Source organism: Sebastes umbrosus, chromosome 6 (assembly GCF_015220745.1).
Source record: "Sebastes umbrosus isolate fSebUmb1 chromosome 6, fSebUmb1.pri, whole genome shotgun sequence".
NCBI lineage: Eukaryota > Metazoa > Chordata > Actinopteri > Perciformes > Sebastidae > Sebastes > Sebastes umbrosus.
The window spans coordinates 16,419,481-16,444,486 of NC_051274.1; the positions used below are offsets into that span (position 1 = coordinate 16,419,481).

General features: G+C 39.8%; 1 protein-coding gene across 2 annotated transcripts; it reads right to left on the reverse strand.

The window, feature by feature from the left end:
- Nucleotides 1-1,148: 1,148 nt before the first annotated feature.
- LOC119490267 (transcription initiation factor TFIID subunit 4-like) lies at nucleotides 1,149-21,895 on the reverse strand. Of its 2 annotated transcripts, none has more exons than XM_037773544.1 (16): nucleotides 21,615-21,895; nucleotides 20,728-21,516; nucleotides 16,711-16,865; nucleotides 15,704-15,823; nucleotides 13,814-13,954; nucleotides 13,528-13,650; nucleotides 12,261-12,350; nucleotides 9,138-9,365; nucleotides 8,906-9,041; nucleotides 8,457-8,565; nucleotides 5,010-5,179; nucleotides 4,770-4,900; nucleotides 4,526-4,651; nucleotides 4,273-4,329; nucleotides 4,046-4,165; nucleotides 1,149-2,373 (listed from the first exon to the last, which is right to left on the reverse strand). In XM_037773544.1, exons 1-16 carry the CDS (start codon nucleotides 21,856-21,858, stop codon nucleotides 2,206-2,208), a joined length of 2,907 nt encoding a protein of 968 aa, XP_037629472.1. In that variant the 5' UTR covers nucleotides 21,859-21,895; the 3' UTR covers nucleotides 1,149-2,205. The 2 variants fall into 2 exon arrangements, with proteins under 2 accessions (XP_037629472.1, XP_037629471.1); XM_037773543.1 differs by having other exon boundaries at nucleotides 8,457-8,568.
- Between the last annotated feature and the right edge of the window lie 3,111 nt (nucleotides 21,896-25,006).

Here is a 25,006-nt window from a genome sequence, read left to right on the forward strand (position 1 = left end):
GACCAAAATTAGTATGTGCACTGAAAATATAAAAAGTTATAAAGTGGGTATGTTCATCTGATTCGACTAGTTTTAGAAAAGTGATCAGTCAAAGTGCAGTCCTCGTTCTGCATTTCATGCCCGTGTTCACCCAACATGATCGTCCTCTATCATTCATAAATATAAAAATGTGGACATACAACTTATTGGAAAATGTGTGATTCACTTAAATGGATGAAATCAGTAACATTATTGGGATTCATTTAAACTTAACTATTTAAAATTCACATTATAGCCCATGAGCTACACAGCCTGGATGCTTTACATTACTAACAACCACTTCATTTCCCAATTATTATTTTTTTTATGGTACAAAAAGCAAAGACATAACGTGCTTGAGATCCACCCTGCCCAAAGATATTTCAGTCAAAACTTATTTAAACATTACACACTCTAATTTGAAAAGTCTGCAGCTCTTTGGGAGACATTTATGAAAGGCGAGGAAACGACGTGAAAGCTTCTTTGTAACATTATTCGAAAAACACAGAAGCAAATCCACATTATTATTTTCATAATTCATTTTCCACAGTCAATAATTAGGGCCCGAGCACGAAAGTGCCAGGACCCAACGGTGTCCTGGCACGAAGTGCAAGGAACCTATTGTTTTTGTCGGTATTATTATTTTTCTGCTGCAAGAACGCGTTTTTGACGACCTTAGCCATCCCCAAAACTCACCAAAATTGGAACATGCGTCGGGAGTGGCGAAAATTGCAATGTTCTGTAGTGATTGGGAACGGGCGTCGCCAGCGGGCTCTATAGCGCCCCCTAACGCGTCGAAATCTAAAGTTGATCCGATATTCATGAAATTTGGTATGCATATCCCACTCATCATTTGAAACATATTCCTCATTGGATTTCATTAGCTCCGCCCACCCAGAAGTCGGCCATATTGGATTTCATGTCATTTTTAGCGTTTTATAGGCCGCGTACTTTAACGAACTCCTCCTACAGATTTGATCTGATCAACTTGAAATTTGGTCAGGACCATCTTAAGACCTTGAAGATGAAAAGTTATTAAAATGATGAGTGTTCACTTAACGACCGGACCGTAGCGTGGCGGCCATTTTGAGCCATTCGCCATGAAACAGGCAGTTATTGTACCTCAAAAATCAATTACTTTGGAGAGGATGTTCACTGTGATAGAAGGTTATATATCTAAGGAAAATGATTGAAAGCTGCTGACTGTAGGGGGAGGTGGGAACAGTACGGTGTGCTTCACAAATGATCGATAGGAATGTAAAGTATATGTAGTCTCTGTAGTAAAATGTGCTAGAATCTGAAAAAAAGGCGGGAAACTTTCAACCATTGTGTCGGGAGCCGAGAGTTCAAATGCTGTGATTACATCATGCACAACACATGACATATAAACAATCATTTCTGTATCCAATCGAGACAAAGAAAGAAAGCGCACAACAAAACATTAAAGCACACATCCTACAAATCTGGAGAGAGCTTTTGGCTAGATGAAGTTACTGAAGCTGATCAACACATTCTAAATCCATATGGCTTAATTTGTTAAGAAGGCAACTCAGCAGATGACAAGGCTAGTCAAGATTAGTCTCTGAAAAAACAATCCACAGGCATTAAAGCTGTGCTAAAATATAGTATAAATGTGTGATAAATTAAAATCTCTGTTAAGAACTTAAATAAACAGAGTGTGTACGTTCACATGATCAAGAGCACATTACTGCGGTTTTGTCAAATCAGGCTTTGTTGCACGTTAATCTAAAATGGAACCACTTCACAGAGATTTGCTGCTACAACACGGATGTCAGTGCAAAACGACACCGACGGGGTCTTCGGGTCTGAAGTGCTCGGTTCAGTTAAAGACGTTTTTTTTCTTGTGTGCAGCATGAGGCAGTGCATGACCGAAGCGTGGTTGGGTGCAACTGGTCTCTAAAGAGCAAATCGAGCCGAGAGGCACGCTGAAATCAGGGCCGAGTTCGGATTATTTGCTCCTCTGAAAATACAAAAGACCTGTGCTTGAAGAGGCTTTTAAAAGAAGACGTCTCTTCAGTGTTCCAGATAATTCTCTTCCCACAGACGGACGTCTCATCATTCAGCAGCGGGTGATCAAAGGAAGTACCGGCAGAAAGGGTCTGAGCTGACAGTCAACTCTGCTTCCCTTAATGCCACTGAGCGAGACTAGTCATTTTAATGCGGGTGCTATTTGAGGAAGCCTTTATAGAGCAGGTGTGAGTGACTGGTCCCCCTTTCATTCTCCAGGCAGAAGAGCAGGTCCCTGAGGTTGACTCTGGTGATGCGCTGTCGCATAAACTGTCTGGAGCCTGCTCCACCGGAGCCTCCAGGCTGAGAGGGGCCCGACCCTGAGCCCTGGGGGCGTAAAAAAGGAGCAGACACAAGACAGACATTTAGTCTTTTATTGACCTTTGCTTTGTAGATTTGAAATACAATGGAAACCGCTTATAGTGATCACGCTTTCAATGATCAACTGCTTATATGGATCAAAGAGCTTGGGACAGAACCTTTCCTATACAAATGCTATTTAAATAATTTGCATACAGTAATCAAGTAGTCCGCTTACAGTGTTCATTATGGGTCTTTTCATACATGACAACATATGGAAAAACATTTTCAACTACTGTAGACTAACGCTAACAATTTTTGTTTTCTTTTTTTTCAGGCTGTCAAAGTTAATGCGATAATAACGCGTTAACGCAAAATTGTTTTAGCGGCACTTGTTTTTTTAACACATTTTTACTTGCTCTTTTTAGGTTGTACCAGGCTCAGTTTTAAAGCTAGAGTGAAGATACTGACATCATATGAAACTAGGGAAACCTAGGTAATCCATCGGTACCAACCATGTCATAGTAGCTTGTTGCGAAGGAGTCTAAATAACGCTCCATACTTACGCTAAATTTAGGCAAGGAAAAACTGTCATGGACATATTCAAAGGGGTCCCTTGACCTCTGACCTCAAGATATGTGAATGAAAATGGCTTCTACGGGTAGCCACGAGTCTCCCCTTTACAGACATGCCCACTTTATGATAATCACATGCAGTTTGGGGCAATATTTGTCATTGTTTTGTGTGGTAATTGATTTCCAGTAATAAATATATACATACATTTGCATAAAGCAAGCATTTTTTCCCATGCACATGTTGATAAGAGTATTACATTTTTGACAAATCCCCCTTTAATGTTTATTTTGAACAAATAAAAAATGTGCGATTAATTTGCGATTTATCGTGATTAACTATTGACAATCATGTGATCAATCGCGATTAAATATTTTAATCAACTGATATTGATTGATAAAAAAACATCTCAAAATTACAGTAGGCTAACATTAATTCAGTTTTTGTTTTGTTTTTCTCTTTACTCCCTTGATGATTTGGCTCGCGGACCGTCTGCTTTCCAGCTGGCCACCTGAGGCTGGTGCTGAGTGCACATAGAGATGATGATGGGAAAAGGAAAGTAATTTTCTCAGCAGAACATGCAGAGGAACGGCACCCGCCTCCCTCCATGCCACTCATTGGGTGAGCGAGGAGCTCCGGCAAAGGTGTGGAGTTCTGCATGCACCACCCACGCTGTGATGGCGCAGAGCTTGCCTAAACCCGGCAAAGCCCCACCCCAAGCAGGCCATTTAAATTAGATCTTGATGGGCCGGTTGGCACCTTGCATGGCAGACTCTGCCATCAGTGTATGAATGTGTGTGTGAATGGGTGAATCCTGACATGTAGTAAACCGCTTTGAGGGGTCGGAAGACTAGAAAGGCACTGTAGAAATTCAAGTCCATTTACCATAAATAGCGGAGCAGCCCGTTTCATTACTTTATATTCATATACTAAATATACAAATATCAATTAGATTGTAATCTGCATGATAAATAAATAAATAAATAAATAAAAAAGTGGTTATAATAATCATCCGCTTACAGTGGTCAATTTGACCCGGCCAGACATGATCACTATAAACGGTTTCCACTGTGACTCCAAATAAGCACAACCCTTTTTTTATGCCAAATGGCTCCATATTGCTCACCTCCGCACTGGAGCCCCTAACAGGAGAGTCCATTTTCCGCTTTTTCCTCGGGCCGATTGCTGCCAGCGCCGTTAGGTTGGCTTCTCTCTGTCTGATCTGAGCCAGCTCCTGCTGCTGCATCTGGAATACAAGCAATAACACGCAGATTAGTCTCACAGACCAACTCATCATAATGTTTCAGCAAAAGACAGCAAATCATATAGTCACTTATCGTAGCATAATCGTACCTCTTTGGCCTTCTGTTTCAGTCTGAGCTGCTCAGGGTCCTCTTGCCGTGACCGAGACTGCAGGTTGAGGACATTTTAATATTTCATGATGGATATGTTCAATTTATTCAATCAATTGTTTTATTCATTCACTTGCTCGTTGTTAGCAGATCTGGCTGTTAGCAGCCGAGGAAATGTATACTAATAACACTGACCCGAGGTCGCTCACTCGACTTGACTTTGCAATTATGGTGTTTTGTTTATATATTGTTACCTTGGCAGCCTTCAAGAGAATCTCTCTCTCCTGCTCTTCCTTCCTTTGCTTCTCCATCTGATCCAGCTGCTCGAAGAATTTAAGCTGGGCTCGCACGTCGCCGACCTGCTCACACCGCTCATCCTCCTGCAGGATGAATGAAGGAAGGACGTTTGCAAGGAAGGCAGAGAAAGGTACAACAGGTAAAACAGAGTAAATGGCAACGGGTCTCACCAGCTCTCAAATTACTGTAATTAATACTCACCTTAAAGGTTATGTTTTTGTGCTGTGCCACTAGCGACACCTTTTCCAGCAGGTTTTGTAGTCGCTGCTGTGTAGCGTGGGAAATGTAGTTGATCACATCCGTGCCCAACTCGCTGACACCAAACTTCTTACCTGTCACAACAGGAGGAGTGAGGATAACGATTTAGACAGTTTGAAACAGTGTCAACCTTTAAAAAGCGAGAACTTGCTGTACGTTTTCTGTTAAGCTTATGCGTCTCACCAATCTCCAGAGCTCTCCGGGTGAGCAAAGAGGTGGCGAGGAAGGTCTCATCCTTACAGGAACGAGTCACCTTGCCAACAAGCTCGGAGTTGGTTGCTAAGATACGGGCGCTCTCCTCCGACAAGTTGACTCCTGCCATGGAGGCCACATCATTGATATCATCATCATCCCTGAATGAAATAAAAAAAAGTGACATGTCAGACATAAACAGCAACACAATTTACACATTTATGTGTGTAAAAGTGAGATCTCTGTTTTTGTCAGGGTACGTTCATACAAAATAATCTCAATAGTGTCATTTAGCTGCAGTTGTCTCCCACAGCTGGAAAAAGACAATTGAGTCTGACAAAACAACTTATAAAACCATCAGTGCAGTTCATAATATATCAAAGCATACCACACTATGTAAGCTTCTAAGGCAGTTATGTGTAGCATTTGATTGTTCCATCTTTGGTGCCACCCGGTGGTGTATTTTCAAAAAGACACTGTGGCAGAGAGCAATACCCTCTGATCCCCACCTCTTACCCAGGGACATCTAGATGAAATTGTGATGAAAACAACAAAGAATGCACCCGTTGGGATGCGTCATTCATTGGAACAGATATAAGAAATGCCAATGTCAAAAAATAAATTAAAAATAGATCAATTGGATGAATCACTCTGGCTTCAGCAATATGAAATTATATAAAAATGAAAAAAAACAAAAACTTTTTACTGTACTGATATATATGCTTCTTTGGTTGTTTTGTAGCTTAAATCTACTGTAGCTATTAGACACCGAATCACAACCTCTCATTTTCCTACAAACAAAACGTATGCCATGGGAATAACTTAGGATACATCTAAGACAGACACAGTGTGGTTACTCTGCTTTGTCTCAAAAAAATCTGGTCCTCTCTCAAGGTTCCATGGTGCAGATGACATGGTGCACATTTTATGTATTGTTTTTTGTCATATGGATTGTCTATGTTGTATTTTCATTATGTTGTTAATCTGTACAAACAACATCTATTGCACGTCTGTCCATCCTGGAAGGGGGATCCCTCCTCTGTTGCTCTTCCTGAGGTTTTTTTTTTTTTTTGGTAACGTGCATTTCATTTGTTTGAAAGGTGCTATATAAATAAAGTTTGATTGATTGATTGGAGGCATAACAAAAATTCATGGGCTCTTGAATCAAATCACTGTTTTATGCTCACAAGTTCAAAGCATAAACTAATCTATTAGTTCCACCTGTACAGTCTAATGCAATCCAATACAATAGCTCTGTAAAAAATCCTATCTATGTCTGTATTTATTATCATTGACTGCTGTCTGCAAGCTAAATTGCCCCTTGGTGACATTTAAGATGTATTGTCTTTGTAAATGCAGATAACTGTTAAGTTTCTATCAACAGTGTCAGAAAAGGTGAAACTTCCATGGTATATTACCATTAACCAATTATACTTATGAGGTAATTAGTTAAGATAATTACTGCATAAATTAGCAAATGTGTCTGTGTTAAAGGGATAGTCTCCCCAATTTATCATTAAACAACTTAAGGGAGAGAGAGGAGAGAGGGATCTTCATTAACGCCTCTCCAACGACCCTCTTTATTTCCTTTTTTGTTTTTGCTAAGTCCATTATCTGATTTCATATACTTTTTTTCTCTCATATTATTTTATTTTATTTTTTTCTATTTATTTACTTTTTTTTATTAGTTTAATTTATTATTATTATTATTATTTATTTTTTATTATTATTTCTTCTTTTTCCCTTTCATGTGACCGAGACCAACATGGGTTTGGGTGGGGGGAAGGGTTGGTCCCTTTTCTGTTTTATTTCATGTCAAGGACAATGTGTTATGTTCTACATTTGATAAGATGACTTTTGCCATGTCTACAAATAAAACAATAAAAAAGATTTGAAAGAAACAACATAAGGTTGGTAAAATATGAACAGACACCAGGACAAGTCAACAGGACCCAAACATTCTGCACACATATGTATAAATGTGTGTGGTTCCGCTCTGGTGAAGTAATGTCACACTAAACAACGCCTGAGGACATATAAAAGCGCTATTTTCAGTCTTAATGTCGGGTTTCCTCTTTTTATTTTTCCATAATCTGTTATGGCTAAATCCTTTCTCCTAGTTTCCAATTTTATTGACTCAATATTGCATGGTGCATTCTCAATCTGTTTGTGCAGTTGCTTTTCACCATTTCTGCAGTGTTTTCTATATCCTTTTCCCCCACATGAATCCACAATGCCCGACTATAGGGACTTCATCGTATCACTGCATACCCTCTATTATCAGAAAATTAGTTTTTTCCACATCATGAAACTTTAAGGAGCAAGGTCCACCAAGACTACGGGATATCTGTGGTCTTACCTTTTAACTATGTATTCCTGTTGAGGTGTTGTGTTCACAAAAATGAATCCACACACAGAAACAGACGAGAGCAGGATGACAAAATGCCCTGGATATAGTGAACCATGCTGGTGAGAGTAGTAAATGAAAATAATAACTGACCTGGGTCTGGTATTAATGTAGGCTGACGTAGCTATCATAAAAACTTAAAATTGTTCAAGTCAATATCTCAGTAAGGCAGAACACCTTCATCTCAACCTGCTCATATCAGTGAAAATACATAAAGGCTGCAATTAACAATTACTTTCATTATAGATTAATGTAACAAATAGAATCTTCATTAATCAATTAATATGTATTTTGGTCTATAAAATGTCAGAAAATAGTGGGGAAAAAAAACAAATCTATTATCCATTCCATGACAAACCCATGGTTTGAAACCCAAGATATTCAGTTTACCATCAAGAAATAAATGCAAAATTTTTTTAATGTAAGTTGTTGAATGTATAAAAAGTAAGTTTGCATGTATTTGCTAACTGCTAACATAGCTCCAACATCAAATATAATAATACAAAAGATTCTGTAAATTCCCAAAAGGCTTTTGAGAATGTAAAATACTGAAACTACGGACTCATGGGTCGGTTGTTTTATAAAACGGTCTGTCAATTACACCACAAACTAGGCAGCGCTGATCAAATATGAATCAATATTCTGTTACTCTAATGCCTATTTCTCGCCTTAAATGTTTTCAGACACATCTTGTAGTGGGCTGTTTGACTATAAAATGAGAAAGTTTGTGACCCGGCAGTGATGTTTAAATCAGTTGAGGAAATATAAAGCACCGCCCGCCAGCCGGAGCACAGCCAATCGGAACGCTCAATAGGAACGCTCTCTCTGATATGGCATGTGGTTGGCAAGTCTCCTGTCACAGGCTAGAACAGAGCCATGAGGAGGTGCAGAAGTCTAGTTTTCTCTCAGATCATTTGAATAACAATATGCAGAAAGATTATTATGGAATGTTTGACCAATGATGCCAAAAAGGTTCTGCCTACTGAAGCTTGAAGGCACACTGATGATATTTATCTGAATGTGTCACAAACCTGAAGGTTCCCCCTCCTGCTTCTCTCAGCTTGTTCTTCTGAGCAGCAGTGAGAGAGGCCTGACTGACCAGTTGCACTCCTTTGGCCGCAGGAGCCAACGTCTGCTTCACTGCTGGAATTAATGGAGACACACAAAAGCTGTAAGCAAATTCAGATGATTATTGCCTGCTAGTTGAGAAGAATGAATTGTACTGAGAGTTAAATGGTCAGTGTACCGTTCAAATCATGCACTGTGATGTGAATCTAATTTCAAATTTCTTTAGAATCAGATTTGGCATCTTTGTACGTGCTTAGTATCCTGCAATTACAGACTATATCCACAAGGTGGCTGCAATTCCATAACGTACATAGTAATTGGTGAAAGATCAAATACAAACAGAGTCAGAGGGAAACAACTGCATATTCAGTTCACTGTGTAAAAGACCTGTAAGTGACTGTTGAACACACACCTGTCTGCAGCTGTTTGACCACCTGCTGCTGACCCACAATGATGCGGCTGTGAGATTGTCCTCTGAGCGTTACCATGGGAGACTGAGCCAGCGTCACCTGTGGCCTCACCGTCGTCCCCTGTTGCTGGGGCACTATCTACACACATTCAGAGACAAAGAATGAGAAACACAGAATAAAAGCACAGACGTAAGAGCAGAAGTTAAATCTCAGAAGCAGGCAATGATAAATTACCAGTCCAGGTTTACAGTGATGTGTCTGAGTGAGGCTGATAACTGTGGTTTTGGTTGCGGCAGTGCTGGTGGCCGTAGTGGGGACCGTGGAGAGAGGAGGTCGCAGCACCACGGCGGTGAGTGCTGTGGAGACTGCCGCAGCAGGCTGAGTGCTGGGCAGAGGCAGCAGGCTCTGCTGGATGAAGAGCTCGGAGTCTGGGGTCATCTGACGCAGGGCTGGGAGACTTCTCTGCAGGCAGACAGAGGACAGAAAGAGTGAACGTGTGTACAGTTTGACAAAGTCACTGAGTCCTTTCCACACAGGATAGATTTGTTGTTGCGGCCCAGCTCCCTAGGGGAAAGGGAAGCAACATAAAACCACATGAATTTGGTAAAATAAAGTTATTTATTTCCAAGGAGCTTAGATTTCGACAGACAAGAACAAAAATGCAAACTACAAAGGAAAAGAATGTGCACCCAGTCCCCAGGGAGATAAGCGAGTGCGTTAGTTTAACAAACAATGAAGATCTGAACTGTAAACATCTGTCAATCAGATCGAGAGGTACAGTAGCGAGCTAGCTCAGTATATATATCTATATATACTGTATACACAGCTTGTTCCCCGAATCGTAACTCCCTAATTGGAGAGTTGGACCAGGCGCCGCTCCAATCAGGATTCTCCGGTTGCTAACCAGGAAGTGGGCATCTTAGACCACACATCCTACTAAGCATGCATTCATACAAAAGACTGAAAAAGGGTTATTCACATGATCCCCTTAAAACACAAAATGTTTTTTTTGTTATCCAAATATTATCAAATCCACACTGTAGACAGGGCATCTGTAAACACATATTCTGAACCGTTTTTGTGATGAATTTCTAAGAGGTGGCCTTGCACGATCAGAGCCTACTGCATGAGTCGCTGGTTCTGGTTGTACATGTGGGTTATGATCTGTATCTGATGACTATCTGGCTTGGTGCTTGTTGAACTTGCGTGAGAAATTACCCACATGATGGTCGACACCATCAGTATAACCATAACTACAATAGGAAAGCCGTTGGTCTCCTGCCGTGAACAAAACAGTATTTGCTCATCATCATGTGCTGCCACACGTTTTCCAGAAGCTTTCCCGCTTTGTAAAATAACTGCCAGCTCAGCTGTGAAAGCATTACCCCAAATTATTTTCCATGTTTGGTCTTCCCACAGTAATTCTGAACAGGTCAAGGCACAAATTTCCAGTTGAAACTTTTCAAACAGGCCATCGAAACGTTAAACACACAACACACAGTTTCCGGCACATATCCAGAAACTCAAGGCAGGTGGGAACGGTGGCTTCTGAAGTCTATGCAAATATTGCCTGGAAATCAAAAAAAAAAAGCTGGAAATGAGCAAAAGTAACAGCACTTAGGGATAAAAGGTACTGTTTCTATCATATACTGTGCTGAAAACTAAAAAAAATGCAGAGAATTTAATTTAATCTCTAACGAGAATTTAATAAAGGCTCTTTTGTTTTTTGCTTTGATTTCACATTTTTATTATGAGACTTCCCATTGGGAAAACAGTGCAAGAGCTATTTGTAATGATGACTACTTAGCAGCATTTCCCAGTGCAAATTCAATAAATGACACACTGATGAATATGTTGTGTTTTTAGATTTATTTTGATTATGGTTAAACTGATTTAATGATGCATGTGATTATCCAAAAGTAGACAGAAAAGCTTTTTCTTGCAGAAAGAAAAAATCTGATAATAAACGCACTCTCACATCATTGTACATGCAAATCGCTGTATTTCCTGTGCACTCTCTGCACTGTTTTTACCGGAAGAGTAAAGTATGTTGTACTACATGTTCTCAATGATGATGTGGCTAATTCCAAATTCATGATTAAGCAATTCTGATATTCAGAATTGGCAACACACATTTTCTAAATTCTGAGTTAACTTTTTCAAAACTCACACAGTCAGCACAACAGAAGTCAATGTGGACCACTTTTAATTGCTTTGACAAAAAAATCAACGACAACATGATTAAAAAATTCCTGAACTGTTTAATCATTCACAGAGTGGTTTACAACCCATCTCAGGAACTGATCCTGAGATGTGTATGAAGTGTTTTGGTTGCATTAGTGCACTTTGGATGTGAGATTAACTGTTGTGCTGAGCTGCATGTTGGTAAAGAGAACTGTCTGAACAGTGAAGTGAACTCAGTATAGAAAGAGGTGTACCAAATCCAACTGTAAAAAAGACTGTAAGTGATATCTGTGTAAACTGACAGTAGCATCAAGTATTTCTTTCTTTCCTGTCCCGTTACCCTCAAACATAAAGAAAATTATTACATTTATAATTCTGCTCTTCCACAGCATGTTTTTTCAGACATTTATGCCTATTTCTATTCCAATTAGCCTGATAAAAGCCATCTTTCAGTAGCAACTTTGGAAAAACTTGAAGGATGACAATCTGGTTGGTTGCACTCTCAGTGTTTTTGGATGAGGGCGTGCAGAGAGAGGTGGGTGACGGTGAGAGGAAGAATTCCTGAGTATATCTCTGTGCACATACACTCAGTTTGGTGTGCACAATATATTTATTTTGCAAGAGCACAAAAAAAACAATTTGTAAAGAGGAGTAGCAGGAAGCAGTATCATTATGCAGCACACAATGCTCAGACCGCACTGTGTATTAAGACAAAAGACTCCTTTTTTCTCTCTTTGAGAACTTCTAAAAGGTTTCAGAAACAGTTTGAGCATGTTGGTGTTATACAACTTAACCACACAAACCTTGTGTTTTGGTGCAGGATAATAAACCCATTGTTTAACCCATTCATAACACACTGCTGTGACATAACTGTTTGAACAAGACCTGTTTGTGCAATTTCAGTTCCATGCACACCACTAGGGATGGGTACTGAAACCAGGTATTAAACGGGCAGCTAAATTAAGCCCTGGTTGGGAGCAGAGTTGTGAGGCTATGTCACCACGTTGGTCTAACAGAGGTACAAGTTTGCATGTGGCACTGAAGCGCAGCAAGCTGTGAATCCTCCGCATCATGGCGTGGATAATTGTCAAACACGGTCTGAGTTTCCAAAGCCTGTTACATGCAGCATTAACTATTATATTTGCATATCTGCTGGTGTGTCGCTGATCTCACCTTCAGGAAAGGCACAAGGTACGGCTGTGGTGAGGAGTTGAGCTCCCGGTATAACCTACTGGTGAAATCTTCTGGCTCGATCTTCGCTTCCTGTTGTACAATAAACACAGAGGATGGATCAGAACAAAAAAAAACACAAGTTAAAGGTCCCATATTGTAAAAAAGTGAGATGTTCATGTCTTTTTTAACTATAAAGCAGGTTAAAGTGCTATATACATACTGTGAAAGTATCGAAACGCTCAACCCATGGAGAAATACACACAGCCTGTATTCAGAAACTCTGCCTCTGAAACAAGCCGTCAGGATTTCTATAACGTTGTGTTGTCACAAATCCACAATATTTAGACCATTTCACAATTTTGAACGTAAATATTCAAAATGTGTCCCAGTTTATTTCCGGTTGTATTGGCTTCGTCTGAAATCGCATACTATGTACAACATACCCAATATGCGTACTATCGTTCAACATACTTTTGTGTGAATAAACAGTAGCAGGTATCTTTTCGGACGCACTGTAATTTACGTTGTCACTTCCTGAGAGCATCCTTGCTGGTTGGAGATGTATAACCGTGGTAACCAACCTCATGTAACCTAACTATGATTTGTGCGAATCAATTAAAAACTAATTTAAAAAATATATTACTACTACCTAGCAAAGTAAAATCTGACACTTACACTTAAATTGAAGCGTTATTGATGTTACAGAGCTGTCCGCCAACGTCTGTTATTACGTCTGTTGACGTCTCTACAGCATTGCATTGTGGGATATTTATGCCACCATAGTGTCCAGTGTTTGCATACAGTAATATTTCACTAGAAATAGCATGCAATTTGCAAAACATTGGTTTCATACTAAGGTTTATGACATACTAAAAGATCTCACATACTGTTACTAAATAATAAAAATACTAAATAGCACGTTAGTATGGAATTTCAGACACAACCAGTGTATGTGAATGAAGTGTGACAGGAAGTAAACATGGACCCAAGCTAATAAAACGGAGTGTTTCAGACAGAGGGTAAATACAGGTATATTCAGGCAGACAGCATGAGGAATATAGAGGTATGGTCGGATTCTAGTAGAATCACAAAATACTGGTATGAACCTGAAAATTAGCATAATATGTGACCATTAAGAAAACAGACTGAAGGAAAGACAGGAGGGTATGAAGATGAGGACATAGAGATCAAATTTGAACGCAGAGATGGTGAGAGAGAGATAGATGATGGAAAAAGACAGAAAAAGAAGAAGAGGTGAGAAATGTACCAGCAAACTCTTGACCAGCTCCTTGACGTTGGCCGTAGTCTCCGAGGACTGTTTCCCACTGGATGCCAGCTTGATCAACGTGGACAGAAAGTTTCTACACTTTTTTACATTCTCCAGTGTCTCCTGCAAGCAAAAACACACAAATGGCATTTGCCCCTTAATTACACACATCAGGCATACGGTAGAAATGTGAAGCAGACCACCCCCAAAATGAATAAGTATCTGTATATTTAGTCTGGAAAAATTACAAAGACAAAAGCGTTCAAGGTTAGTACTTCTCTCTTACAGCTGAGATAGCTGTTGGAGCGACAGGGGTCCCAGTTAACCTCTGTGTTACTGCTGTGGCTGCAGAACCAGGCTGCACCGTGGTGGGCGTCCCCAGCGGCTGTCCCGGGGTGGAGGCAGTTCCTCCCAGCATGATGGTGTTCTATATGAGTCAGTGAATAATATGCAGTCATGACATGAGACTCAGGAAAGTGACATGGTCAGAATAACAGGTTTGACATGTCTGGTCCTGGGGAACAGTACATTCAACTTTATTAAAATGCCATTTTTTTCCCCAAGCTTAATTTTTCCAGGAAAGAGTTGTGCTTGATATTGTATGTTTGCTATCACAGAACACTCATTGATATGTATATACTACGTGTACAACATGGACTCTTCCCTTCCCGTTAAATTAACAATAGAAAAACATAATGTGCAAAACAGACAATGACAACCCATGAAAATGTTTTAAGGAAAATTCCATGGCAACCTGGCCAACCATAAATCACAAGACAGATTAACAACGTTTTTAAAGTGAGTCTAACGGGCCACCCAAAGAAGACACAGAAATGAAAACAAATGCGCTGGCCTTGATGTAAAAGCTCACTCTTTCATTGAGCATGGGCAAACTGTATGTAGAAAGAAAGGGCTGGTAGTAGCAGTGCAGTAGCAACAACGCTGTCCATGTGGACACCACACGCGTGACACGCAGCAGTTCACAGCCGCCACGTGCTGCTCACGCAGGCAGTGTGACCCGGACGTCAGGCAAAACAAGATTCAACCTATGAAACAGGTTCTGGTAGGATTTATTTCCTACTCTGAAGTGTTTCAGAGTAGGAAATAAAATATATATATATAGTAAAAGCCATATATTAAGTTTCTCATTCTAAGAAATCACTACTGCTATCTCCTGCAGGATTTAAGAGGAATGCAGAGCTATTTGCACCAGGTGGACAAAGATGTGCACATTCCACTAGGAGTCGAAATATGAAGAACAACAAGCTTCTTCAAACACACCGACTGGATTCAAACTTCTTCAGACTGATTTTGTTTGTGTCCTGGATAATCACATTTTATTACGGTGCATATTGTTGCCAATACTAACCGAAGGGAATCTCTTTTAAGCAATGCCAGACCACAACGAGTGAAGTAACGTTTGTTACCTAACTGCGTGAGGTTAGTGGACGTAGGGGATATTAAAAAAAAAGAAAAGGTCCTTTAGTGAAAAAAGGACTTCAGGAAAAGGGGAATAGATTGACTGGTTGGGTTTTGATGAGGTCATGAAGACCACACTTTATGTCTAGAGTGATGTGGGCAGGCGAGAGTAGGGGGGGCAATTATGATGTAGATGCTATTGATGTCATCGGTCTCTCTGAGTCACAGGAGGTGCAGAGCTCGCTGTGCACTGGTTTCAGAAGTGGCAGGTAAAACTTCTGAGTGGCAGGTGGAAATTGGCTGTAAAAGTTTCAGACCCTGTGAAACACCTTTTATGTTTGTGGCTAAATGAAACCAAAACTGACTGCTCTCAAAGTGTAATATGGCCAATTAACAGCATGTCTAATACAGATCAAATGGTTTTCTTTAACTTGATTGTTACAGACTGTTCAGTGCCAGCAAGAACCAGGTTTGATGTAATGGATCTGGGTAACTTTTAAAGAAGGAAGGTCCAAGGCGCTCTTCTGGCAAAAAGTTAAAAAGCCTTTAATCAGATGGCCATTTTATTGTGAAATACTAAACATATAGACATTGCTGACACATTATGAGATGGGCTACAACCCACGCGTATCGGTATAAACAGCCTTCTTCAGGGTGTGTAACTTTTTAATGGTGTTTGGTGCTTGATAACTTTATGCCCTTTATTCCCTCTATACCAGGGAATTGAATGCCCAACAGGGATGTGTGGTGCAGTTACCTGCAGCACAGGAGGTCTCTGCAGTGTGGTGGTGGCCGTCACAGTGGTCTGGACCGTGGAACCTTGTTTAATAATGGTGGTGGGGGTAACCGGGCGAGCCAGCAGTGATGCGCCTGGAGCCTGCAGAACAGCAGGGGATATGAAAGGAGGTATTACACATATGACACTATGTAAATTGAACAAGTAATCATGTGCTAATTATTTTTTCCTCCAATGAAAATGTATAATATATTTCTTTAAGTTGCTGCTTTAAACTGCGTTTGGAAGAAAAAAATAAAGAAGAACATTTTTTTTTTTTCACACACAATTTTTTACTTTGGTTTCTTTCGTTTTCTTTTCTCATTTTAAAGTTGGATGTAAAACTAAATTAAATCAGTCCACGCTGAGAATTATTTTAATTGGTCATTTATCATGCAGGAAGGTGTGCATGTGAAACCAGTAACCAAAATGTAATTCAAACTGCATTATAAAATGTATCAGATCGACCAGGGTTTCTCATTACAGTAACATGGTATATATTGTATACCACAGTTGGACTAACTTTACCTATGACACTGAAACCTTATTGAAGATGTGTTCATTATTGTGATTGTGTACACCGTCACTGATCCAATGCGAGTGCTCTTTTTTCCTTTCAGTTTCAAATATGCATACCTGCAGTGTGTAAATTATTGGGATCATCTTTCTGTGTGCAATGTTATATGAGACCTTACTTCTTAACTATAAGTGAAGATGTTTACACCAACATCCTTGTAAAGCTTGTGTTCATTTTAATTATATAGATCTAAAAGGTTTTGAAGAATTGTGCTGGTACAGTAAACATATAACAACAGTGACAAAGAAACAGTATTTAAAATGCCACAGTCACATCTGTCACAGATATCTGATCTGTTTAATAAGGTCCTTATTCATGTAAATACTGATCCAGCATATCAGATACATGCGTCACTACCTAACATGAATGAGTCATGTTTTCTGTGTGTGACTGTGTCCAGCAGTCCTGGTACCTGTAGAGAGGTGATCTGGACAGGTGGAGTGCTGGTGGGGGCTGCAGGTCGTGGTGTCATGGCGCTTTGGGACTGCGACTGAGCCTGCATCTGAGCCAAGGTCTGCTGGTGAATCACCAGAAGCTGCCCGCTCTCACTGCGAACCAAGACCATGCCTGCAACGGGCAAATGACGTCAAAGGTCAGGGCTTTTTCTGCCCTAATCAGTCTCACTAATATATACTGCATGTATGCATGGAGTTTCTGACATGATGGGGTATGAATTATTCATCCGAAGGCTATTGATTCATGGACGTTGACTCCGCTGGGAGGTCTGTGTTCAGAGATTTCTAGCCAGTCAGCGACGGGTCAGACAAACAAACAAAATCAAAAACATTTCAAGCCGCAACACAACGTGTAATTAGAAGTGGTGAGCATCTACAAGCAGTACACAGTACAACAACAAAGTAAGACTTTTTTTTTTCTGCTGATACTTTATTGTAGGCCAGTGTATTACTATGAACTGGAGTCTGGTGTTATAGCTTGCCAATTTTCCATCGAACTGGTGACTGGCTGTGTGATAAGTGACTAGGGCTGTCCCGAAAATACCATCTTTTGGGCTTCGAAGCTTTGGTGAGTAATATGTAAGGGATAATGTACAGTGAGCCGGTCATTGTTGTGAAAGAATCCCAGACAGGGCGATGCTGCACCCTCGCATCGGGGTCTCTCATCACCCTGAAGGGGATTCTTTCACAACAATGACCCGCTAGCTGTACATTATCCCGCTTATTACACGGCTACTTACTTAAGAAATCATTATTTTGACACAAAAACGGTCCGCCAGAGTCCGACATCAGAGCTGCGCCCATAGCAACGGTCTGCTATACATAGCAACGGTCTGTTATACATAGCAACGGTCTGTTATAGAGGCAGAACGCTGTGATTGACCAATCAGAATCGAGTATTCAACACAGACGTGTAATAATTGAAGGTATTCCAAGCTTCGTGGCGCGGCTCAACAGGCTGACATGTTCTTCAGTCTGTCTGTCTCCACTGTGCCATTACCGCACCACTGTACACACACACACACACACACACACCTCTACACACAAAAAGGGCAATATCCATCTGAGAATAACTAATAATAATTAATGTTGAATATGAATTGTGGGATTATTCCTTATTTCATGGGCTATTTGGGGATTTATACATTATTATAACATACAAAACTACTTCATAACATACAAAAACGAAGCATTTGAATACTGATTTTGAGGTCAATTATCATGGCAACGGTCGAAGTATTCGGGTCAGCCCCTTTAAGTGACTGAGCTTCATTACATAGTAACACACTGGCCTTCAAAAAAGTAATACCAAGTTACTGAGACACTGGACGGGAGGATTAAGCAGCAAAAGCAAAAACGTTTTGTGCTGAGTTGTAGGTAGATACATGTTATAATGGTGTGAATACAATGTTATTGTTTATATGCCATGTTTTGTTGTAGCTTATTTAGGTCTGACCATTCACTCTCTGGCTGGGATGGCTCTAAATAAGGACTCCAAGTCACAGCTAATTTCCATGCATTGATATTATTATTTTCATACTTCCTTATGCCAAAGAAAATCTGAAATTATCCCATTAATTTACCGCTGAGGGTAAAATCTAAATCTACCAGTGCAAAACCTTGAGGTAATATCTGAGGTCAGAGACAAGCAGTCTAACAATTAGCCTTTGCAAACACACACACATACAGATTATATACTTAGAGATACACAGTAAATAGTTGTTGATATGAGAGCAGTTTGAATCAATAGATTGCAACAGAATGTTAGTTTGATAAACTATAGGAATAGGTGGGCTGACTGCCCTCAAGGCTTTTTATCTGGTCTGCAGTTAGAACCTTGTCCACCTCTAATCTGCTGTTTGTGGTCTCAAAAGACAAAGTCTCAAACCATTCTTTGCCTATTCACAGAGGAGCAGCTAAGAAACAAATAAAACAAAGTTGTGTTTGATAGCAACAAGTTTCTGACAAAGTTATTACATAGCCTAGACCAGGGGTCAGTAACCTGCGGCTCCTCATTTTATAAAAATGGAAATGAATAACTGTTTTTTGTTTACATTTTAGTTTTTATTTATCATTGTTGTAGGTCTATGGTACGACGGTACGACGGAGTATTAGGGTCACATTGAGGCAAATCTGAGATTTCGAGAATAAAGTCTGAATATTTCGAGAATAAAGTCATAGGTTTACGAGAAAAAAAGTCGTAATATTATGAGAATAAATTATAAAGTAGTAATTTTACGTGTTATTTTCTTTTTTTCTTGTAAAATTATGACTTTATTCTCGTAACATTACGACTTTTTTCTCGTTAAGTTATGACTTTATTCTCGTAATATTACGACTTTTTTTCTCGTTAAGTTATGACTTTATTCTCGTAACATTATGACTTTTTTCTCGTTAAGTTATGACTTTTTTCTCGTTAAGTTATGACTTTTTTCTCGTTAAGTTATGACTTTATTCTCTTAATATTACGACTTTTTTTCTCGTTAAGTTATGACTTTATTCTCGTAACATTACGACTTTTTTCTCGTTAAGTTATGACTTTTTTCTCGTTAAGTTATGACTTTATTCTTGTTAAGTTATGACTTTATTCTCGTAACATTACGACTTTTTTCTCGTTAAGTTATGACTTTTCTCGTTAAGTTATGACTTTATTCTCTTAATATTACGACTTTTTTTCTCGTTAAGCTATGACTTTATTCTCGTAATATTACGACTTTTTTCTCGTTACGTTATGACTTTACTCTCTTAATATTACGACTTTTTTTCTCGTTACGTTATGACTTTATTCTCTTAATATTCCGACTTTTTTTCTCGTTACGTTATGACTTTATTCTCGTAATATTACGACTTTTTTCTCGTTAAGTTATGACTTTATTCTCGTAATATTACGACTTTTTTTCTCGTCAAGCTATGACTTTATTCTCGTTATATTACGACTTTTTTCTCGTTAAGTTATGACTTTTTTCTCGTTAAGTTATGACTTTATTCTTGTTAAGTTATGACTTTATTCTCTTAATATTACGACTTTTTTTCTCGTTAAGTTATGACTTTATTCTCGTAACATTACGACTTTTTTCTCGTTAAGTTATGACTTTTTTCTCGTTAAGTTATGACTTTTTTCTCGTTAAGTTATGACTTTATTCTTGTTAAGTTATGACTTTATTCTCTTAATATTACGACTTTTTTTCTCGTTAAGTTATGACTTTATTCTCGTAACATTACGACTTTTTTCTCGTTAAGTTATGACTTTTCTCGTTAAGTTATGACTTTATTCTCTTAATATTACGACTTTTTTTCTCGTTAAGCTATGACTTTATTCTCGTAATATTACGACTTTTTTCTCGTTACGTTATGACTTTACTCTCTTAATATTACGACTTTTTTTCTCGTTACGTTATGACTTTATTCTCTTAATATTCCGACTTTTTTTCTCGTTACGTTATGACTTTATTCTCTTAATATTACGACTTTTTTTCTCGTTAAGCTATGACTTTATTCTTGTTATATTACGACTTTTTTCTCGTTAAGTTATGACTTTATTCTCGTAATATTACGACTTTTTTCTCGTTAAGTTATGACTTTATTCTCGTAATATTACGACTTTTTTTCTCGTCAAGCTATGACTTTATTCTCGTTATATTACGACTTTTTTCTCGTTAAGTTATGACTTTATACTCATAATATTATGACTTTTTTCCCTCAATGTGGCCCTAATACTCCGTAGTACATCTGCACTTTAGCCCTCACTGCATTAGAATTATATACTATATACTTAGACTATAAACTGTGTTACCTTCATCACAATGCTCAAATGTTTTGCAGCTCCAGACAGATTTATTTTATTTGCCTAAAATGGCTCTTTTGATAATAAAGGTTGCTGACCCCTGACCTAGACACTGTTACACACACCCAACATGTCAGACACAAACTTCCAGATGCTCTTAAAAGCTGTTAGGCTTTACACTGAGTGTTACCTGGGGGGAGTTGGATGTTTTGGATATTTGGGGCGTTTTGTTGAGGCTGCTGGGTGAGTCTTGGGGCCAACACCTGTGGAGCAATAGCTCGTATTCCACCTGGAGAAGTGGCAGCAGCTATTGTTGACGATGGCACTGAAGTCCTCACGTTTTGCAAAACAGTCTGAGGGTTCCTCAGAGTCGCTGTTGTTGTCTGCATGATGGTTTTAGAGCCGGCCGTGCAGGTGACACTGACTGGTGATGTTAACACTGTGGTTGCATGAGATGTGATGGTGTTGGTGTTGGTGGGAGTTTGCATAGGTGGCCTCACCAGCGTGACAGTGGGCACACTTTTACACACAGAGGGCTGAGATGAAATCACAGCACTTGAAGAAGGAGTTCTTATGATAGTACTTGCTGGTGTTGTTGTTGTTGTTGCTGCAGACAAAACCGTTGCGCCTCCTTTGCTCACAGAAACAGGTCCGTTGTTGTTGTTGTTGTTGTTGACAACCGTGACAGCAGCCGGCTGAGAGTTAATGCTGCTGCCTCCTGCTGCTGTGATGTGACAGTTCATCAACACGGCACTTCCATTCAAAGTTTGAACACCACCACCTCCAGTTTTCCCAACAACAACAACACCACCACCACCAGATACAGCTGCTGCATCTGACACCACCGCGACGACTCCACTAGCTGTGCCCGGCTTCGACGCACTCTGAGCGGCTGTGATGCTCGACGTGGTCCCGGCTGCTCCTCCATCCATACTTGAATGCTTGTTGGACCCCGTACTGTTAATGACACCTCCTGTTCCTACAGCAGCGGAAACACATGAAAACAACAAGTGAAGTAAGCTATAAACCAGTTGAAAGGAGGTAATGTTATCTAACAGTACTGGGCAGCTGTCTTACCTGCTTTCGCGAGCTCTTGTTGTGAAAGTCCCATGTTGCTGCCCTGGACATTGGAAATACTCCCTACAGCTGAGTTACCGCCGACGTGGTTTAGTGCAGACGTCTGGACCCTGCTGGTGGGTGTGTTGACGTGCCCTGCTCCTGTTAGTTCAGACTCCAGAGATCCGACGAGATCACTAACTACTTTTTCGTCCACCTCTGTGTTGAAGAAAACATCATCCAGCAAATCGGAGCCCGCCGCCATCTTTCTCCCAGTAGTGATGTGTGGGATGCGAACGAGCCGGTTCAAAGAGCCGGCTCTTTTAAGTGAACCATAAGAACCGGATCTTTTAAGTGAACTATAAGAGCCGGCTCTTTTTAAGTGAACCATAAGAACCGGATCTTTTAAGTGAACCATAAGAGCCGGCTCTTTTTAAGTGAACCATAAGAGCCGGATCTTTTAAGTGAACCATAAGAGCCGGCTCTTTTAAGTGAACCATAAGAACCGGATCTTTTAAGTGAACCATAAGAGCCGGCTCTTTTAAGTGAACCATAAGAGCCGGCTCTTTTTAAGTGAACCATAAGAGCCGGCTCTTTTAAGTGAACTATAAGAGCCGGCTCTTTTAGGTGAACCATAAGAGCCTGGCTGTTTTCGAAACCGCATACTGCATACTACTGAGGAGCGCAGTATGCAGTATGCAGTACATACTGCATACTGCGCATCCTCAGTAGTATGCAGTATGGAACGTAAATCGGTTTATTTTGTAGTACGCGAGGCCGAGTTTCGCGGGCTTCCGGTTTTGGAAAGCTTAAAAAAAAACTTAAAAGTTACGGCTTTGCTATGGGTAAAGTTAACGTTAGTAGGACAGATTACGTTCGTTACAGATAGACAGTAGCACTTATGAATTGCTGTCCTTACATTAAATTAGAAAAATAATATGCTATTTTTACATTTATATTATATTAAAAATAATATGCTATTTTTACATTTATATTCCTCCCTGTCCACCGCTGTCACCGGGATGTTGACGTCCGTCATTTCCGCCATTACAAAAATTTCCAAAAAGTGACCGTCGCAGCGCATTGCATTGTGGGATACAGTAGGCGAGGTAGACTGGTCTGATGCATACTGGAGAATTTTTCCAAATCAGTACGTCATCCGGGTATTTTTGGCATACTGGAGATTTTGCTTTTGTTCGCATACTGCATACTACATACTACATTTTGGCCAAATCAGTACGTACTACTAGTATAGTATGCGGTTTCGAAAACAGCCCCTGCTCTTTTTAAGTGAACCATAAGAACCGGCTCTTTTAAGTGAACCATAAGAGCCGGCTCCTGTTGGAGAGCCGTTTTTTTCTTTTTTCTTTACTTAATTCAAGGCAGAATGTAGTGATGTTACATGCTGTGCCTAGGCTTCGGAGCGTGTGTCGAGTAATCCAGGAAGTTTTCCGCGATGCGCGTATCGAGGCTTGTATCGTTTTAGACCAATGACGTCATTGATGACGTCCGAAGCCTCACTGCCCGGCTATACCGCTGACTGGTTCAGGAAGTGGTTCAGATCTTCACTGGTTAAACCAATGGCACTTTCCAGAAGTGACACAGAACACTAATATTACTCCTCCTGCCATTATTATATTACACTACACTACAATACAATTATTGACCAAAGGATATATACTGACTAGAAAATAGACATTATATTACATATTATATAGACATAAATGGATTACATGGTCATATTTCTTTTCATTGTTTATAGTCATTTCCAACAGCCTTTACTGGCGCAAAATACAGTATATCACAGATCACATGGTTAAAGATCATATCTGCCTGTTTTACACTCTTTGGCCACCAGGTGGTTTCGTGCACATCAAGCCGCGAGAAATGAACCCTTTTCCGAACCAATTTGCTGGAAAGCTTCAATGCTTCATGAAGCTTCAGCTCACCATCACTAGCAGAATGATAGGACGATCTTCTCCGCACCATGGGCACTCCATGCACTGACTGTGACTGAATGTTGTGTTAATGACGTCCGTGAGACCAATCAGGTGATGAAAGACAAGGATCATACCATCAAGCAGGGAGGGTTCGGGGCTGCGCGGCGCGCTGACGGTCTACAGGTACAGAGCAGGAGGGAGAGGAAGAGAGAAAGAGAGAGAGGGGTGCGGTGCGTGAATAGCAGACAAGATGAGTGACAGTCGGAAATGAGGCAGCATGTAAAATTACGGTATTCTGGAAATTATACGGTTTAGTATAATTATATTGAATAATTTAAGTGATATATGTGCACACATACTAATCATAGATCAAAACAGCGCTAAATTCGGCTGAATTTTAAAAAGGTATAAGTGGTAAAAACGAAGAGCCGTTTGGGAGCCGAAAGAGCCGGCTCTTCTTGGTGAGCTGAGCCAAATGATCTGGCTCATTAAAAAGACCCCTAATTCCCATCACTAGCTCGCTCGCGAGACGCATGCGCCGATTGGATGCAACCAGTCAGTGACGCGGCCTCGCCGGAGCGCTGTGATTGGCTGTTCGATGAAGATATAAGGCTTGGAACAAATAGTTAGTGAGTGTCAGTGTGTGTGTGTGTCTCTGTCTGACAGCTCCACGGGGAATACAACGGAAACCACTCACAGAGCCTCCTCTGGTGGGGCTTTAGCACACCGAGGAGAGTCTTCAGACAGCTGCTGTGCTGCACAACACGTCTTTGCAGATTTATAACACAGTATTGAAGCATTTTATATATGCATTTGACTTTATGGTAGAAGACTCAAAATGGCTGCGTTGTTGCTATGTTGTTTTTTTTGCAGGAGAGCTGCAGCAGCTTCCTCAGCAGTGATGCTAGGATATCTGGATGTCTTAACTACTTAGCGTGCAGATGAACAATTATTACCACTTTAAATAGTTGTTATGCAGCATTATGCCTCCTGTAGCTTCTTAACGCTACAGGAGTGCATTTTTTTATTTTATTTATTATTTTTATTTTTTTCTCCATTTTGTTTTATCCATATTTCATTTTATTTGATTTTGTTATGAGGAAAAGAAAGAAAAATAAAAAAATATATATATATAAACATTTTATTTTAATTTTTTATTAAATATATATATATTAAATATATTCTGTGCATAAATAGGAAATACAAAACCCATTTAAAACAATTAAGCAAACGGTGTTTTTCTGAATTTTATTTATTAATTCTATTTGTGCTTTTTATAACTTACTAGCACATAAACAAACTGAATCCCAACCACCTCCAATATATATATATATATATATATATATATATGTATAACACCAACTTGGCTCCTCCTCCATCTCCTCTCTCCTCCATCTCCTCTCTCCTCCCTCCAATGATTGCCTATGGATAGAAAAGGGCATAATAAGCCCTGAGCTATCAAACCAGGCTCAA

Excerpts from the sequence above, each read along its gene's own strand:
- LOC119490267 (XM_037773543.1), bottom strand. The coding sequence starts at position 21,858 with ATGGCGGCGGGCTCCGATTTGCTGGATGATGTTTTCTTCAACACAGAG. Across the intron at positions 15,824-16,710 it reads TCCAGATCACCTCTCTACAG|GCTCCAGGCGCATCACTGCT; the intron begins GTACCAGGACTG and ends GCTGTTCTGCAG. Across the intron at positions 4,330-4,525 it reads TTCTCTTGAAGGCTGCCAAG|TCTCGGTCACGGCAAGAGGA; the intron begins GTAACAATATAT and ends CTCAACCTGCAG.